General features: G+C 49.3%; 3 protein-coding genes across 3 annotated transcripts; all 3 read left to right on the forward strand.

Annotated features, from left to right (window-relative positions):
• The first annotated feature begins 741 nt into the window (after positions 1 to 741).
• Positions 742 to 1,490, forward strand: LOC135587324 (pathogenesis-related protein 1-like). The gene is made up of 2 exons (XM_065078594.1): positions 742 to 966; positions 1,073 to 1,490. Exons 1-2 carry the CDS (start codon positions 786 to 788, stop codon positions 1,372 to 1,374), a joined length of 483 nt encoding a protein of 160 aa, XP_064934666.1. The 5' UTR covers positions 742 to 785; the 3' UTR covers positions 1,375 to 1,490.
• Positions 1,491 to 2,136: 646 nt separating this feature from the next.
• On the forward strand, positions 2,137 to 3,914 carry LOC103998953 (uncharacterized). Its single transcript, XM_009420587.3, has 3 exons — positions 2,137 to 2,634; positions 2,928 to 3,275; positions 3,358 to 3,914. Exons 1-3 carry the CDS (start codon positions 2,256 to 2,258, stop codon positions 3,729 to 3,731), a joined length of 1,101 nt encoding a protein of 366 aa, XP_009418862.2. The 5' UTR covers positions 2,137 to 2,255; the 3' UTR covers positions 3,732 to 3,914.
• Positions 3,915 to 7,506: 3,592 nt separating this feature from the next.
• Positions 7,507 to 8,681, forward strand: LOC103998936 (GATA transcription factor 16). The gene is made up of 3 exons (XM_009420576.3): positions 7,507 to 8,024; positions 8,094 to 8,201; positions 8,287 to 8,681. Exons 1-3 carry the CDS (start codon positions 7,977 to 7,979, stop codon positions 8,557 to 8,559), a joined length of 429 nt encoding a protein of 142 aa, XP_009418851.2. The 5' UTR covers positions 7,507 to 7,976; the 3' UTR covers positions 8,560 to 8,681.
• Positions 8,682 to 19,865: the final 11,184 nt, after the last annotated feature.

A 19,865-nucleotide genomic window follows, 5' to 3' on the forward strand; every position in this document is an offset into this window, starting at 1 on the left:
ATTTCGTTAAAGAATTTTATATTTTTTTAGAAAATGGGACTATTTACTGTAAAAGCCCGAAACTAAAAGTTTTAACTATGTATTTAGGGAGGAAAATAAAGTGAGAAAATTGATTGACAAATTTTGCTAGCACCATTTATTCCAGGGAGTTTTGGCCATCAGAGTTTATTGATCTATTGTGCTCTCTTTTTTTATTTTTTGAGAGCAGAATATATTCATTTTCATATAGATTTTGTCGGAAACCAAATATATTCATTTTCATAAGTCATATTTAAATTTTCGTTTGGAAAAAAAATAATAGTGGGGTTGGTGGAAGAGTATGATCATCAATGGCTTCTTGCAGAGACAGATAGTGACCTTCTGTGGCATGCAGTCAACAGCTAACTTGTTCTTGGAGAATCTGCCAAGGAGTTCCATGGTTTGCGGGCAGAACGTTGGATCAACGTTGATAGACTTCCACCATCGACGATTTATGTCAGGAAACATGAAATTGGGAGACGAGTCAAACTGTTTGTGGACATGCTGACAACTGAGAGAAGACCAATTCACCACCGCTGAGCTCTCATGGTGTCTCGTCGGTCTCAGTTCTTCCAACTTCTCGATGAGGGTTGACTGGTACTTGGGCTTCTCATCACATGTTCAAAGCCCACGCAGACGTCACGGATGACCCGCCATCTTCCTCACCAACCACTCCTCTCTATATATGCACACAGCCAGACTTCTCCTTGCATCGACCAAGCCATCATCGGCTCATAGACCTTTCTCCACCTGCACCGCTCGACGACATGGTCGCCGGTTGCTGCAACTTGGAGCTGACGTTCGGCGTCAGTGTCCACCGGATGTGGAAGGCGGCCGCCTGCGAGGACCACGTCATGTACCCCAAAATCGTTCCCGAGTACTTCGCGAGCGTGGAACTCATCGGAGACAGTGAAGCCGGCAGCACAAAGATCTTCCGCTTCACTCCAGGTTTGAAATGACCCCATGAGAACTTTCGGCATGTATAGTTCTGATAGGAGACGTGCATGTGTCTGCTAACCGGTTGTGGGAATCCTGTGCGTGGAACTGCATGCAGCTGCGAAGCCGCTGAGCTTCGTTAAGGATCATGTGGAAGTGCTGGACCATGCAAGCCACACGCTGAGGTACAAGACGATCGAAGGAGGCTACGTCGGGCTGACGCTCAAGTCGATCACCTTCGAGTACAGATATGAAGCGTTGAGCGATGACGCCTGCGCCGTGAAGATAAAGATGGAGTACGACACGCTCGACGACAAGCCGGTCGGCGGCGAGGAGGTGGAGAAGATGAAGGAAGGCACCGCAAGACTGTTGAAGGCGGTGGAGGGTTACCTCTTAGCCAACCCTGGTGCTTGTGCCTAAGTCTTGTGTTGTTGACTACTTGGTGGTCGACTGCGGAGTAATAATGACGTGATGGTGCCTCAGAGAGAGAGAGAGAGAGATGGCGTTGTTGCGGTCATCATCTTCTTTTCTCTTTATGTTTTATGTGATATGTACTGTGTTATATATATATATATATATATATATATATATATATATATATATATATATATATATATATATATATATATATATATTCCCGAGCTATCAAGAGATAAAATCTTATTTATTGTTAATTATAATAAAAAAATACTAATTAGTAAGAAAGCAGGATTTAAGTGCAAATTAGTGAACTTAATTGTTCGACATGAATTGAGGAGCTGAGCATTTTTTAGAGATCAAACATACGACAGGAAGAAAAGTTACTTAAATATATGAATTAAAGACAATAATTAGGGATGACAATTAATTAATTTTTCGATTAAAAAAAAGAAAAGCTACGACTTATCTAACATCACATTCTGCCTTAAGTCAATCATTTATTAAACTGTCAGTCTTCTCGCACTAACAATAATAAATGCGTCGTAACAAATAATTTAATGAGTTCATCATAAGCCGCGTCGAGTAGATGGGCATGTGGCACGTGCACCCACAACCCATCCCTGACTTGGCACGTGCGGACCCGATCGAGTCAATCCAACTTCGCACAATCCCTTCCCACGATTCCGCCGTCAAATCAAGAGTTTGATTGGAGCCGATTTGGATTGTGGCCGTTAAATCGAGTAATAGGACGGATTTGGGTGAATATTTGTTGTATCGGAATTAATGGATCCTGTCATATGTAATATCGTTGCGGTGGGCGGGTGGAAGCGTTAGGAGCCACCGTAAGAAGAGGCTGGCGAGGTGAGGTCTCGGTAGCAGCGATGCGAAGCTCGGTGCAGGCAGGCGACGACGGCGGCGAGGGGGGTGCGGCTTTGGCTTCGTACTGGTGGCGCCCCCTCGTCGAGCATGGCGGCTCTGAGGGCGAGGCGGCGCGGCGGCGGGTGCGGGTGCTGAGGGAGATGGAGCGACTGGCGGCCGCCGCGAATGAGTCCCTCGACGACCTCCGGCACAAGTTGCTGACTTACAAGGCCGGGGATCTCTGGTTCCCCGCCGGCGGGGTCCCGAAGCAGGAGATGGACATCCCCCCGGTCGTAAGCGTCCTGCTGATCGGGCTCGCGGGCGCCGGCAAGAGTACGCTTGTGGATCTCATGTACTATGTCCTCGGCCGCGCCGGTTTCGTGCCCTTCACCTCCCCCGCAGGTAAAAAGCCCTCCGCGGAAGCTTCGATCTTTGGCCGCGTGGAGGATTGAAGTTATGAGTCTCGTAATTTGCGACTTTCTTCGCTCATTCGGCGTTCTTGTCGGAGAGATTAGTCGAACTCCGCAACTCTTACTTGCTGTTCGGCTTGTCGTTGCTTTCAGCAATTAATTTGCTGTTAAGTGTACTATTAAGTACCCTTTTTTTGGTGACTTTTCTCTGGCAATTCCAACGAAAGTTGCGGTTTTGACGAAAGATTTGCTACTGCTATGGCCTGTAATTGTTGTGTTGGGCAGACAAGGACGGGCGGACGCTGTGCTTGGAGGAACACAACGTGCTGCGGTCCATGCGGAACGGCTTCTGCGTCTTTGACTCCCGTGGCCTCGACCGCGACCGGATGGGCGACGGCCTCGAGGAGGTGGCGGAGTGGATGGAGAAGGGCGTCCGCCACCGCCAGCCCTGCCGCGGCACCGGCCTTCTGGACGCCTCCGCACCAGCCAAGCGCTTCGTCCGCCGGCGGGTCAACTGCGTCATCATCGTCGCCAACCTCCGGGAGCTCCACCGCTCCCTCCTTTCGGGCGACGCCGCCCCCCTCGAGGCCACCTACGACCTCGTCCACCACCCTACCATCAAGATCAACTCCAGTGAGTCGCGCAAAACGCATCTAATTTCCCCCGTGCTCCCCGATGCATTTCGTCAAACACTCATTCTCCCATTCCCGCGCAGCTGAGATCCCGATTCTCGTGCTGACGCACGGGGACGAGCTCTCGCCGGAGGAGAGGATGGAGGCGCGGGTGAAGGCGTGCGAGCATCTGGGCGTGCCGGAGACGAACGCCGTCTACGACATCCCGTGCGTCAACGAGTACGGGGCGGCGGTGGACGAGATGGATCCAACGACGGCCTACGCGGTGGCGGAGGTAATCCTCCGGGCGCTGGTGGTGGCGGACAGGAGCCACCGGCCGAAGGCGCGCATCAAGGACAGGCTGCTGCTGGTGTTGTCCTGGGCGATGTGCGCCCTCTCGGCCTGGTTCGCCTTCCTATCTCGCTGCTGCGCCAAGCTTGGCAGGGCTAACAGAGAGGCCAAGCTTAGGGTGCAGTGAGGAAGATTTCGCTGTGTTGTGCGAGGTAGGAGGGAAACCATTTGTTCGTACGCTCTTAACCATGGCCTTCTCATCAGTTCAGAGCTAAGCTTTTGGGTTTACTGGGGATTGGATCTCTGACCTGCATCAATTCTTCTTGGATTCTTTACTCGATCGGGATAATATTAAATTGATTACGAAGTATCTATGATGAGCTTTTCTTCCCCTAATGGCTGAAATCATCACATATCAATCTTATATTAAAGTGTGAAATTTTATGGATAAATTTCGAAAAAAAATATTTATTTCTGCATATCCTTTGTTCCCTAAAAATATTAAATTATCCTTGGCCTTTGTCTTATTGCCTCATCGTCCACCACCTCAATCGTCAGATAAGTAGTATGCGACAATTAAGACAAGTAGTTTCTCGGGATGATCAATTGTGACAAAGTTGGCGAAGCCACGATATGGGCCTAGACGAGCTAGCTTGAAAATCGTTATCGTCCTTAACCTCCTCTCTCTCATACGCCTTCTCATCTTTTGCTTACGCTTTTCATGAGGTCTGATGACAAGTGCTCGATCACTCTTTTTAGAAACCCTTCTTCCTTGTGGTGACAACAAGGAATAAGAGAAACTAGAAAGATAATGAAACGACAAACGAGAGTAAGAGTAGAGTCAACAAATTATTTTCATTCGCAACTATCAATTCGATGAGAAGCTAATGATGCCAAGATTTCAACGACATCCAAAAGGAGAACATTGGTTGAAAAAATTAAAAATAAGAGGATTTTTAAACAATTATCCAAAAGTTTTATGATAAGATTTCGAAACTCTAACCTTTACTAAGTGAATTTGATAAATTCATAAGCATGGTTATCAGAATTGCACCAGACATATATCAATATTAGAAAAATGATATCAGGAATTTAGAAGCATGGTTATTAGAATTGCACAAGACATATATCAATATTAAATTTATGATCGCTGCATTAATAGTGGAACTGATAGATTAACTACTTGGATAACACGATGATTAATAGATTATAATTATATTATGTTAACAATTAGGGATAGTACTATTAAAGTAAAAAATTATAATATTAAGATAGAGAATGATTGAGTTCTCTTTTTTATAATTAAAAAGACTTAAATATCTTTGTTCGCGACCGAAGAATTCATAATATTTTATTTATAGATTTAATGTTCATTATATGATATTTTTCGTTCGATTGATCACTCCTTTTAAATTTTAAAACTAAATATACAATTATTTTAGAATATCTAGGAATGATTTCCTTGAAAAAAAAATGTCTTTTTGGGATTTTCCTAAGAGGTATCATTCATTTCAAATTTGTTTGAAAGGCCTTCCCCACCTTATCATGGTATCTGAAATACCTTTACCTATTTTTCTTTGTATGGATTTTTGGTATCTCCACCTAAATATTAAAAAGATGTTGTAACTAATAAAGTAAATGGACTCAAAATCTAATAAAAATCAGCTCGAATTTCAAATATATATCCTTATTGGGATTAAAATATTTTTTTAAATGAAAAAAAAAATTGTAACTAAGAAATTGGAATGATAAAATAAATAAATTTGTTCACTATAAGATTTTATTGCGTCTCATAAAAATATAGGGATATCATATCCATTATAAAATTAAAAAATAATAATATAAGTTTGTATTTTCCCATGATAATTACGTAAAATTTGTGCACCACATCTTCTCTATCGTGTTCATCCATTCACTCCCTATGATAGGTCCCAACGGCAACGTTCATCACTTTAGGATTTGGACCCACCAACTTTCTCGTTATATGGCCTCTTCTCACTGGCTTCATCTATCTGACCAAACGTTGGTTCCTCCTCGGTGGATTAATTAGCTAATAATGATTGGGATTTAGCACGAATAAGATTCCTATCGATGGATTAAGGCATTAATCATCAAATTAAAAAGGTCAATTTTTTCCTGATGGGGATGTAACAGCACCGGCTGTCGAGGCACTCACTCTTTTCTTCCCCTGCCTTTGGAATGGAGCAAGCGATGACTTCTTTGGCACGGTGTTTGTCTTGAGGAGTTGTCATTGTCCACGACAAGCAAGTTTTGGAACACAAAGCTTACGGTTGCCTTTAAGGATTCTTCTCTATTTTTCCTTTTTCCTTTTTATGCTCATATTAAATGCATAATTAAACTATCGAAAAATGAACCCTCACCTTTATTTCTTAAATAATTTTGGAGCTCATAGGACATATTTTGGTCCCCAAATGAGTAATCACCGATGTCACACGTCATGTCCCAACCAGTGTCAGAATCCGGCGCCGCGCGTTATCAGAACCCCGTGACACACGTCAAGCCAGGTTTCGTACCGAGACACTATACAACACGACTATCCCGAGGGCTCAGGGTGGTGCCGTCTGACGTTGCTCAGGCATCCCCCAAAACGCCAACTCATCAGAAAAGTCGTCTCATCCCATAAAGGTCAACGACCACACCAAATCGAGGCGCAACCAATCATCGCACAATAGTATATAAACCCCTGGCTGATGCTCGGTCAAGAGAAAAAAAAGAACTCGATATAAAAATACTCCACCGACTTGCTTGTCGGAGGGGCCAAAGTCGGGAAACACCCGATAAGAGCTATTTTGCGGGAAGGCAAACCCCCCCGAGCGACGAGCGCCTCAACCCAAGAGATACCTTCCATCACACAAGGGAGAGTAGTGAGCCGGCCCAGATCCCAACCAACACCGACCAACATTCCTACCCGAGGGTGCGGCACCTCATTACCCTACTTACTCCGTAAGAAGCTCCCGACGTCGATTCGTGAACCTTACCGTGCTGACTCATCAGCCATGATACTTTTGTTCATTAACCAGAGCTAATCGATGAATTATGTTATCGAGGTATAAAAAAACCAAAATGGTGATATTAAGGATGTTAGAATCGAGTTCGAATTAAACGGTCGAGGATTGAATCAAATCAAATCGATTATGCTTATTGATTAATCTATTATATATATAAATATATAATGAATTAGAATTGAATCGAATCAAAATTTTGGTTTGATTGAATTAGTACTATAAGATTTATGAAATTAGACACACGTCATTAAGTCAATTTTATCAATCGATTTGAATGAGTTAAAACAATAAACTGATTCAGATTGATGTTTTTTAAATTAAAATAAATTTGATTTGATTCAAACTGATTAATCGGCGCGAACAAGAGAATTACTAATCATATGATTCGGTTCTAATTCGATTTGATACTCTAAATAATATAAATTAAATCATCGATATCTTGTAATGAAACTAATTAAAATTCTACTAAATATAATATAATATATATTTTTATTTTTACTAGGATTTAAGCGTTCGGTTCGATCATTTAAATTGAATCGAACCAATTAAAAATGAGAATCCATAAAAAACCCTTTTTACATGCCCCATGAATGGTCTCATCCAATGGTATTTGCCAATAAATGAAACGAAATGAATAAAAATAGTAATATATTATTATTATATTATAATAAGTCTTGAGCTTAAATTCATCTACCATTCATAGGGCATGTCTAGTTCAAAAGCTTAACCCTAACTAGATGGTTGTGCCTCGTTACATTGATCCAAGAATCAATAGGATCATACCATTCTTTTCGATCATTTGTTTTTTGTTTTTTTTAAATTAATCTGTATTATATTATTAACATAAATCAATGAATAAGTTTCGCTTTTTTTCCCTCACCGTCTGATCTCACCTTTATCGTGGGCATTTTGGTCACATCATCGTCTGTCGTCTCTAGGGTTTCCGCCGCCACACCGCTGCAGGCTATGATGGCGGTGGCACCGCGCGAGATCAGCTACCGGATCTCGAACAGCGAACCCGCTCCGACGGCCCACGGCCGCGGTTTAAGCGGATTCCCATGTCGATGGCGAATGAGTTAAAGCCACGTCGTAGGAAACGTTTCCTTCCCGCGGTGTCTGACGCGACGCGTCGGTTCCGCTAGCCGTCCTCGGGCTCGTGACCCGCACGGGGAATTGAAGCCAGCAGATTTCTTTTGCTTGCCATGATCTCATGCCCCAAATATTCCTCTTGTTTTCCCCCTTTCCCTCCACGGTTTTCTGCTTCCCTCCACTTCCCTTCCCTCCCTCCACTCCTGAGAGATCGTATATAGACACACAGATATCAGATACGAAATCGGAGCTCCCGATCTTTGTGATCCGCTACTTCTGTTTGCCAGAAAGGCGGATCAGCTCTGGTTCTCGCAGCAATGGAGCAGGTGGAGTGTGATAGGAGGCAATTATGGCCTGATCCGATGGTGAGCTTACCATTGCTTCTTTCCTTCGTTGTCGCAACTTGCTTGCTGATCCATGGGCCTTATCTGCAGTCTTCGGGAGGTTCTGATCCAAGCAGCAGCGACTCCCAGCTTAAGAGCTGCACTGGTTGCCGAACCACCAAGACCCCTCTTTGGAGAGCCGGCCCTTCTGGTCCCAAGGTGTGCAGAGATCGATCTACGGCCTGCCGGTTCGTTCGTCTCTTTCTCGATCTAATTTGTTTGGCTTTGCGATCCGTGATGGCAGTCGCTTTGTAACGCGTGCGGGATCCGGTACCGAAAGAGCAGGAGAGCCGTGCCGAGGTTCGAGGAGGCTGGAGCGAAGGAGAAGAGGGAGGTCGACGGCGGAGGGGAGGCGTTCGGTGTGTCCTTCAAGCTTCTGATGTTGGGATCGGGGTTGTGCAAGCCGACTTCCATGGATCGGAAGCAGAGGCGGCGGCGGAGGAGAGGCGTGCTTGGGGAAGAAGAGCAGGCCGCGGTCCTCTTGATGGCCCTCTCATCTGGTTTCCTATACGCCTAAAGTAAATGATCATAAGATGACGATCACCTCTGTTTGATGAAGTCTCTACTGACATATTGTTCTGCTAACAAACTGTGTGTATCTCTTGTGCTAAATATGTTAATGTAGCTCTTGTTTCGGATCGTCTTCGATGTGATCTCTACAATATGTGAAGATGCATTATCAAGTGGGTTGATGAGGTTGCTGCAATTATTGTACTACCTTAATGTGTGCAATTCAAGCCTTATCATCACCTGTTTGCTGTAATGTTAACCGACTAAGCTCTTGGTGATTCGCTGCCGTTGGTACTGCCATATGCATAAAACAAAAGATTGAATCCCGCCAGTGGAGATCAATCCCCCGACCGTTGATCACTCGTTGAATCAAAGCGCGAATCATAAAACTCTGTGATCACAATAAGCGAAACCGTCGGCACTTGCCGATACCCCGACCCAAACCCTTTTGTGCGGCCTCGCCGCTCGCCGTCTCCTGTTGTGTCCAGAAGCCAATCCCGCTGCCCGGCTCCGCCTCTCCACCTCTTCCTCTGATCAAGGTGAGATTAGCCGTCGGTTTTTGATCGAGCGATTGGTCGCTTCTTTCGTATCCTTCTCTCTGGATGATGTTGCGCCACATGATTCGTTGAATGTGAGTGAGAAATCAAGCATCTGTATGTACTATTTCTGATCATGTTGTTTGAAATTAAAAGCAGATTAATGACTTGTTTATCACAATCTTATGATCGTGAAAAGATTTATTTTGGTTCCTAGATGAGTCATCATCGACATCACATGTCATGTTCTAACCAATGTCAGAATCCGACACCGCACGCCATCAGAATCCCGTGACACACTGTCACGAACGGTCGTCGCGCACCCGCAACAACTCCGTTCAACGAACCGTTCGTCGCTCACACCCGCATGTACAGCTGCTTGACAGCATGTTTTCTTATGGTTTTGGGTCATTTTGCTTGTAAATATGTAAGTTCGAACAAGCTGCAGCGTTGCAAAGCGACCGTTCACCGAACCGAGCAAAACAGCCCCAAAACAGCCCAAAACGGCTCCGTTTTCGCGTGCCGCGGGAGGTGAGCGGAGTGCTGCCTCCGCTCACCAAAATGTCAGCCAGCTCAGACCCCAGGAACCCCCCGGGTGGCACATGGCTGGATGGGGCTTCGGTTATATACCGGGCGTAGACACTCTTTCGCAAGTTCGCACGTGACCTTTACGGGAACTTGGTGTTGCGTCCGGGACCAGGTGAGCGGCTGTTTGTGGGCTTGCAGCTGTTCGTTCATCCTTGAAAGCCTTGTTTTTCCCCCTCTCCCTCTTTTCTCTTGTGCACACAAGGTGTTCGACGAATTGCTTGTAAAGCTTTCCTTTTCGCGAGACTTCGGGACTTGTCCGTTGCTCGTTCTTTCGATCTAACTCTCTTTCTCTTTTACAGGTCCTTCGGGACCTGCGAGAGGTTACAAAGTGGGCTGATCCTTGCGGAGCAAGATCGCAAGGGCGAAGCGCGACTTAGGCAACGCAAGCTAAGTTCGCGTCTTTGCCGCAAGAGTGACTCGCGACTTAGGCAACGCAAGCTAAGTTCGCGTCTTTGGCCGCAAGGGTGCCGCACGCCTTAGGCAATTCCAACTAAGGTCGTGACATTGTGGTATCAGAGCGGGCAAGCTCTTCGATCGAACAGCGAACGAACTTCGCAACTTCGCCATGGCAAAGCATCGTGGCGAATCAAGCAAGACGGGGCAAGCCGGACCCTTGCCCCAAGCAGCCGCAGGTGGGCTGCATGTGCACACTCGCTCTCATGCTGTTGGAGCCGCTCACGAGGATCGCGGCAGCGAACAGGATGAGCGAGAAGTTGGCAACTCTCCGCGAGCGGAGGAAGCGCAATCTGGTGCGCTAACTGGGAGAAAGAGTCATAAGGAGAGACTCACGACGGCGGAAACCCGCCTGGATGTTCTGGAAGCGAGCATGGAGGAACTCTACCATGGCCAACAAAGACTTGTTGGGGTAGAGAGCTCGCAAGAGGAAGCGGAGTCCAGGATCGACAAGGTCGAGGCCCTAGTCGACCGACTGTCCGATGACACCAAGGACTCCGTGCAACACTTACAGGACGTTGTGGCGGAACTCACGGCAAAGGTGGCTATGCTCACAAGAACGCTAAATGCGGGAGGAGGCAACACTCGCGTTGCGCCGCCACAAAATTTGAGGGCACCTGAGCCCCATGGATACGGAGGGGCCAGAGATGCCAAGGAGCTCGAGAACTTTCTGTTTGACATGGAGCAATACTTCCGAGCTACGAGGCCCGATTCTGAAGATACCAAAGTTTCCATAGCAACAATGTATCTGAATGGAGATGCAAAACTTTGGTGGCGAACTCGTTGGGAGGAGATCCAACAAGGTCGGTGTCGAGTCGACACATGGGAAGACTTGAAGCGGGAGTTGAGAACTCAGTTCCTACCGGAGAACACAGAGTTCGTCGCAAGAAGGAAGTTGAGACAACTCCGCCAAAGTACCACCATCCGAGACTATGTAAAGCAGTTTTCTGCACTGATGCTGGACATACAGGACATGTCCGAGAAGGACAAGTTGTTCAGCTTCCTTGATGGTTTGAAACCATGGGCTCAGCAGGAGCTGAATCGAAGGAATGTTACCGACGTGGTCGGGGCAATTGCAGCTGCAGAAAGGCTCACCGACTTCGTTTCCTCTGAAGACCCAGCGAGAAGGAAACAATCTTCAAGCAATCGCCCTCCAAAACATTCTCGAGGGAAGGAGCTCGGGGGCGAACAGAAGAAGAAGAGCTCCCACAAAGGGCCGAACCCAAAAGGCAAGGCCTAAAAACCTGGAGGATGCTTCTTGTGCGGAGGACCGCACATGGTAAGGGAGTGCCCACAGAAGCAGGCACTCAACGCTTTGACAGCTTCCATCCACCCTCCCCGATCGGACAAGGGCAAAGCTGTTGCTCTTAGTTCGAGCAGTTCAGAATCCAGCAGCGACGATGAGGAGTCGCAAGGACCCCGAATGGGAGCAATGCGTCTGTTGAACGCTATGCGGGGTCAAGTGGGGGAGAACATAAAGACGAAGGCACAAAAAGCAGGAAGCAGTGATCTGATGTATGTGGACATCAAGCTGAATGGCCAAACGACCCGTGCCATGGTGGACACGGGCGCTACCCACAACTTCATAGCCGATCGTGAAGCACAACGACTTGGGTTGACATTGGAGAAAAGCCCAAGCCGAATGAAGGCGGTGAACTCGGAGGCCAGGCGAATCTCCGGGTTGGCGAAGGGAGTTCCCATCAAAATCGGGACTTGGAGCGGGAACACCAACATGATGGCCGTGCCATTAGACGACTTCCAAGTGATTCTTGGAATGGAGTTTATGCACGCGGCGAAGTTGGTGCCGATGCCGTTCTTGAATTCCCTATGTATGATGGGAGGCGATGACCCCTGCGTGGTTCCCGTCTCTCGGAGAGGAACCAAGGAGCCCCAACACATTTCGGCCTTACAATTGAAGAAAGGGGTGCGAAAGGGCGAACTGACATTCGTGGCTGCTATGAAGCTAGAGCCACTCAATGAAGAGGCCATTCAAGAACCTGCTATGGTGGCGAACGTCCTAAAAGAGTTCAAAGACGTTATGCCACCCGAGTTGCCGAAGACTCTCCCTCCACGCAGAGGCGTGGATCACAGTATCGAGCTGGAGCCAGGAGTGAAGCCTCCAGCAAGACCACCCTACCGCATGCCTCCACCAGAGTTGGCCGAACTCAGGAAGCAGTTAGGTGAACTGCTAAGCGGTGGTCTCATCCGCAGCTCAAAAGCACCTTTCGGAGCTCCAGTTCTCTTTCAGAAGAAACAAGATGGGAGCCTCCGATTATGCGTCGACTACCGAGCCCTCAACAAAGTAACAGTGAAGAACAAGTATCCCATCCCGCTCATTGCGGACTTGTTCGATCAATTGGGCAAGGCGAAGTATTTCTCAAAACTCGACCTCCGGTCGGGGTATTGGCAGGTGCGCATTGCTGAAGGCGACGAAGCAAAGACTACTTGTGTGACCAGATATGGAGCGTTTGAGTTCTTGGTGATGCCTTTCGGCTTAACCAACGCTCCGGCCACATTCTGTACTCTCATGAACCAGCTATTCAAGGAGTATTTGGATAAGTTCGTGGTCGTCTACTTGGACGATATCGTCGTCTACAGCCAAACGCTCGAGGAGCACGTTAAGCACCTTCGGACGATTTTCAAGGTTCTTAGGGAGAACACGTTGTTCGTAAAAAGGGAGAAATGCTACTTTGCTCAGACTGAGATCCTATTCTTGGGGCATCGAATCGGTGATGGCTCCATTCGGATGGATAAGTCGAAGGTGCAAGCAGTTGCGGAATGGCGAACTCCAAAGAAGGTGCCAGAGTTGAGATCCTTCCTTGGTTTCGTCAACTACTATCGACGCTTCATCGTGGGATATTCGAAGCGGGCAACCCCACTGACGGAGTTGCTAAAGAAGGAGCAGCCTTGGAAGTGGTCGGACAGATGCGAGATAGCATTCCAAGATCTGAAGGCTGCTGTTCTGGAAGAACCAGTGCTCAAATTGCCAAACTATGGAGAGCCCTTTGAAGTCCATACAGATGCTTCGGACTTTGCTATTGGTGGAGTACTCATGCAAGAAGGTCATCCGGTGGCCTACGAGAGCCGCAAACTTAACGAGACCGAGAGGCGGTATCCAGTGCATGAGAAGGAGATGACAGCGGTGATCCACTGCCTACGAGTTTGGCGACACTACCTCCTCGGGTCGCGATTTGTGCTGAGGACAGACAACATCGCCCTGAGTTATTTCCAAACTCAGAAGAAGCTCTCCCCAAAGCAAGCACGGTGGCAGGACTTCCTGGCTGAATTTGATATGGTAATGGAATACAAGCCCGGGAAGGCGAATGTCGTGGCCGATGCGCTGAGTCGGAAGGTGGAGTGCGTGAATGCTGCACAACTGGAGGGCAGAGGCCAAACAAGTCAGTTACACTCCAACTTCCTTTCTCGAATCAGAGATGGACTGTATAGTGATCCCCAGGCAGTTATCCTGATGCAGCTCATCAAAGAAGGCAAGGCACGACGATTTTGGGTCCAGGAGGGACTTGTTTACACAAAAGGAAATAGAGTTTATGTTCCCCGAGTGGACAATTTAAGGCGTGAACTCTTAAAAGAGTGTCACGATTCCCTTTGGGCTGGACATCCCGGCATTCACAGAACATTGGCTCTCGTGGAGAGGGCCTTCTACTGGCCAAAGATGGGGATTGATGTGGAGGAGTATGTTCGAACATGCCTTACTTGCCAACAAGACAAGGTGGAGCAACGGAAGCCGGTGGGACTTTTGGAGCCGTTGCCTGTACCAGAGAGGCCATGGGAGAGCATTTCCTTAGACTTCATATCGAGCTTGCCGCCTATAGGGGGACTTGGATCGATACTTGTGGTGGTCGATCGGTTTTCAAAGTATGCAACTTTCATTGCTGCTCCCCTACACTGTTCAGCTGAAGAGGCGGCCAGACTGATGATGAAGGGTGTAGTGAAGTATTGGGGAGTCCCACACAATATTGTTAGTGATCGAGACGCTCGGTTCCTGGGACGATTCTGGACCGAGCTATTCAAATTGTTGGGGTCAAAGTTATACTTCTCTACAAGCCTCCACCCCCAGACGGATGGTCAGACTGAAAGAATAAATTCGCTCTTAGAGCAGTATCTCCGGCACTACGTGAGTGCCAATCAACGAGATTGGGTGAAGCTGTTGGACATCGCCCAATTCTCCTACAACTTGCAGCGGAGCTCTGCATCCAACAAGAGCCCCTTCGAAATTATCACAGGACAACAACCGTCGACTCCGCACACTATGGCAATTGGTTATACTGGGAGTAGTCCATCAGCCTACCATTTCGCAAAGGAATGGCATCGAAATGCCGATATTGCGCGGGCTTACTTGGAGAAGGCGGCAAAACGAATGAAGAAGTGGGCAGACTTGGGAAGGCGACCACAAGAGTTCAAAGTTGGCGATTTGGTGTTGGTAAAGCTCCATCCAGCATCACTCCAATTCTTCAGGAAAAGAGTCCACAAAGGATTGGTGCGTAAGTATGAAGGGCCCTTCCCAATTATCAGCAGAGTAGGCAATGTTTCTTACAAGTTGCAGCTGCCGGCGTGGTTCAAAATTCACAACGTTCTTCACGCCAGCAACCTGAAGGCCTACCATTCGGATCCGCAAGATGCTTCTCGAAGTATTCCAACTCGGCTACCTCCCATCACAGCCTCCTACGAGAAGCGAGTGGAAACCATTCTAGCGGATCGCAAGCTAAAGCTACCCAACGGAGCGGAGCAGACAGAGTACTTGGTGAAGTGGCGAAAGCTTCCCCGAACTGAAGCCAGTTGGGAGCCTGAAGACGCCCTGCGACATGAAGAAGAAGTCATCAACAACTACCAACAAGCGTCGACGAGGGCGTCGACAGTTTAAGTGGGGGAGAATGTCACGAACGGTCGTCGCGCACCCGCAACAACTCCGTTCAACGAACCGTTCGTCGCTCACACCCGCATGTACAGCTGCTTGACAGCATGTTTTCTTATGGTTTTGGGTCATTTTGCTTGTAAATATGTAAGTTCGAACAAGCTGCAGCGTTGCAAAGCGACCGTTCACCGAACCGAGCAAAACAGCCCCAAAACAGCCCAAAACGGCTCCGTTTTCGCGTGCCGCGGGAGGTGAGCGGAGTGCTGCCTCCGCTCACCAAAATGTCAGCCAGCTCAGACCCCAGGAACCCCCCGGGTGGCACATGGCTGGATGGGGCTTCGGTTATATACCGGGCGTAGACACTCTTTCGCAAGTTCGCACGTGACCTTTACGGGAACTTGGTGTTGCGTCCGGGACCAGGTGAGCGGCTGTTTGTGGGCTTGCAGCTGTTCGTTCATCCTTGAAAGCCTTGTTTTTCCCCCTCTCCCTCTTTTCTCTTGTGCACACAAGGTGTTCGACGAATTGCTTGTAAAGCTTTCCTTTTCGCGAGACTTCGGGACTTGTCCGTTGCTCGTTCTTTCGATCTAACTCTCTTTCTCTTTTACAGGTCCTTCGGGACCTGCGAGAGGTTACAAAGTGGGCTGATCCTTGCGGAGCAAGATCGCAAGGGCGAAGCGCGACTTAGGCAACGCAAGCTAAGTTCGCGTCTTTGCCGCAAGAGTGACTCGCGACTTAGGCAACGCAAGCTAAGTTCGCGTCTTTGGCCGCAAGGGTGCCGCACGCCTTAGGCAATTCCAGCTAAGGTCGTGACAACACGTCAAGCCAGGTTTCGTACCGAGACACTATGCGATACTACTATCCCGAGGGCTTGGGGCAGTATCGTCTGACGCCGCTCAGGCATCCCCCAAGATGCTAGCTTGTCAGAAAAGCCATCCTATCCCACAAAGGTCAGCGGTCACACCGAACCGAGGCACAACCAATCCTCGCACAATAGTATATAAACCCCTGGTCAACGCCCGACCAGAAGGGAGGAAAAAACTCGATATAAAAATACTCCACTGACTTGCTTGTTGGAGGGGCCAAAGTCGGGAAACACCTGACGAAGGCCATTTTGCAAGAGGGCGGACACCCCTGAACGACGAGCGCCTCAACTCGGGAATTGCCATCTAGTACATGAGAACGTGCTGCCATTCATCCCGGAGTCGGAGAGAAACTGATCGCTAGAAGGAGGGCCCATGTTGTAGGAGCAACTGATAGGAGTTATCCCCGGGAGAGAACCACCGACCGACCTCCCTTCCGTCGAGCCAGAAAGTCAGGCCTTCCCCGCCCTCGGAGACGAGGGGATACCGGCTTCAACGCCAGATCGCTACTGGCGTCTGTTCAACGACCCGGGATTGTCACCCCTAGGGCTCACCACAAGGCCCTCAACCGTGACACCTAAGGCGCTCCTTAGCCTGACCAAGCAAGTGCATGCCATGGCGGGCATGATGTAGACGCTCGCTCCAGTCATTCCCCAGATCGTGTGACTAGCGGCGCTCCTAACCGACCCGACCCGGCAGCCCCCGAGCGGGGAGCAGGTCGAGATCGGAGAAGCCCGAGAGCAAGCAACAGACCCGAGAGGTCCTCCCGGGTAGAACATACCCACGCCCTGTTGAGCCACGCTACCTCATCTCGAGCATGACACCATATCGTCCGACTCGACGGACGACTCACTTAGGGCCTAGCTATCCCGTGTCAACCAACGCCTGGACGTGTTCCAGCGCGAGTTTCAAAAATCGCGGAGCTAGTCCAGCGAAGGTGGCTCGGGCATGTCCCCTTTCACTTAGGAAGTACAGGACAAGCTAGTACCCCTCAACTTCAGGCTGTCGACATTGGAGACATACGACGGCGGCTCCGATCCCATGGAGCACGTCTCCGCATTCCGGGCCCAGATGGCCCTCTACGACACCTTTGATGCATTGATGTGCTAGGCATTTCCAACCACTCTGAGGGGGCCAGCACATCATGGTTCAGCCGGCTATGCCAATCCTCAGTCTCATCCTTCGACCAACTTGCCGGGGAGTTCAAGCAAAACTTCCTCGCCAGCGCACGACCTAGGCCTTCCATGATCACCTTGCTTGCGCTATCCCAACGTGAAGATGAGTCACTCTCTCAGTTCATGGCACGTTTTGCCACCGAGATCCAGGGGTTTCCGGGCGCTCGCCCCTCTATAATCTTGCAAGCCTTTCTGATGGGTTTGAAGCATTCGAGGTTCTTCTGGTCGTTGATCGAGAAGCCGCAAACGACCATCTCCGAAATGCTCCAACATGCCAACTAGTACGTCGTTGCCGAGACGTTGGTGGCGACGAGGCGCATGGAAGGCAAGAGGTCAAGGGCGGAACTGTCCCAGGGAACGACCTCAGCAGCCCCGGTGACACCCCGCCGCGGGCTCGGTCGACAAGAGCTACTGCTCCCGAGCCCCCCGCCTCTCCCCCTAAATACATCTCGCACTGAGATCTTTCTCCAAATCAAGGAGATGGGTCTCTTGCAACAACCTCGTCCTACGAAGGTCACTTACAAAGATCGATCTAAATATTGCAGGTTTCATCAGGATTACGGTCATGACACGGAGGACTGCCATGACCTCCAGAATCAAATAGAGGCGTTGATCCGGAGAGGTCACCTCGGACGCTACCTCAAATCTCCGGAGGCTACTCCACACCCCAGGGGACCCATTGAGAGATAAATCGATGTCATCTCCGGGGGACTAGCGGCCGGTGGCAACAGCTCTACAGCGAGAAAGGCCTACGCCCGCAACACGATCGAGAAACGTCCCCGGCCCAAGCTTGAGCCTGAAATCTCCTTTGGGGCTGGGGAGGCCGAGCGCTCCCACCATGACGATGCTCTGGTGATCTCCATCCAAATCGCCAACGCCCGAGTTAAGAGGGTGATGGTTGACACCGGGAGCTCCGTTGACGTTCTTTACTTCAACGCCTTCAAGAAGCTTAGCTTGACCGAGGGAGACCTTACCCCTATGACATCAGCCCTCATAGGATTCACAGGGGATTCCATCTCCCCGCTCGAGACCACGATCCTCCCCATCACTATTAGGGAGGAGCCGAGGGCTATGGCGATAATGACCACCTTCATGGTAGTCGATCTGCCCTCGGCCTACAACGTCATCCTCGGTCGCCCAACACTCAAAAAGATAAAGGCGGTGGTTTCCACCTACCATAAGACCATCAAGTTTTTGACCTCAATAGGGATTGGGGAGGCCCGAAGTGACCTCGGGGAGTCAAGGCGATGCTACCTTGCCGCGGTTACTCTCCCAAGAAAGCTGCGCCCAACTCTGATTCTCGATCCCCATGAAGAACCTGTACCGCAAGTGCCGCTGGAGCTTCTCGAGCCACTCATCGAGGTACCCCTGAAGAGGAGTCGACCCGACCGGACCGTCAAGGTCGGAGCCACTCTCCCCAAAGTGGACCAGCTCCACCTCATCGATTTCCTGAGGAAGAATGCTGACATGTTCGCATGGTCCCCCGAGGAGATGCCCGGGATCGACCTAGAAGTGGCCCGACACCGGCTCAACATCGACCCCGAGGCACGGCCGGTGAGACAAAGACCAAGGAGGTTCACCCCCAATCGACAGAAGGTGATCGGGGACGAGGTTGATCACCTTATAAAGGCCGAATTCATTACTGAGGTTAAATATCCCTGGTGGCTATCAAATGTAGTCCTCGTTAAAAAACCTAATGGAAGCCGGAGGATGTGTATTGATTACACCGATATCAACCGGGCATGCCCCAAGGACTGCTATTTGCTCCCCAAGATAGACCAGTTAGTCGATGCCATTGTGGGCCATGAACTCCTTACGTTCATGGATGCATTCTCGGGCTACAACCAAATCCGGATGGCAACCCAAGACCAAGAAGACACTACCTTCGTCACCAATTGAGGGGCGTATTGTTACAAGGTGATGCCCTTCGGCCTAAAGAACGCTGGGGCGATTTACCAAAGGATGGTCGATAAACTTTTCAAGCACCAGCTCGGGAGGAATATGGAGGTGTATGTGGACGATATGATTATAAAGAGCAAGGTCACAAGAACATACCTAGCCGACCTGGCGGAAACATTCCAAACGCTCAGGCGGTTCAACATGTGTCTGAACCCTGCGAAGTGCGTCTTCGGAGTCAACTCGGAGAGGTTCCTCGGCTTTGTCATTCACCAGCGAGGGATAGGTGTCAACCCAGAAAAGGTACGAGTTGTTATCGAGATGCGTTCCCCCTACTCGGTCAAAGAGGTGCAGCGACTTGCCGGGAGGTTGGCAGCGCTCAGCAGGTTCGTGTCACGTTCATGCGACAAGTGCCTCCCCTTCTTCCGGGATCTACGACGGGCCGACAACTTTACATGGACCTCAGAGTGCGAGGAAGCCTTTGAAAAGTTGAAGTCATGCCTCGCCCGCTTGCCCCGACTCGCCTCGCCCGAGCCGGGCGAAACCCTCAATCTCTACTTGGCGGCCTCGGTACAAGCCATCAGCTCGGTGTTAGTTTGGGAGATACCACCAACGCAGCTACCCATATATTATGTCAGCCATATCCTCGAGGGGGCCGAGGTGCGGTACTCCCCGATCGAGAAGCTAGCTCTCGCTCTTATCAAGACAACCCGAAAGTTGTGACCCTACTTCCAAGCCCATACAATCAAAGTAATCACCGACCAACCACTACGATAGATCCTCTCCAACTTTGACGCATCGGGTCGTATGCTGCGATGGTCGATCGAGCTCAGCGAATTTGACATTCAATACTCCCCGAGGACTACCATCAAAGCTCAAGCACTGGCTGATTTCATTTTCGAGCTAACCCCTGAGGACCATGATGTGGGGTG

Source organism: Musa acuminata, chromosome BXJ1-1, assembly GCF_036884655.1.
Source record: "Musa acuminata AAA Group cultivar baxijiao chromosome BXJ1-1, Cavendish_Baxijiao_AAA, whole genome shotgun sequence".
In the NCBI taxonomy this organism is placed as follows: Eukaryota; Viridiplantae; Streptophyta; class Magnoliopsida; order Zingiberales; family Musaceae; genus Musa; species Musa acuminata.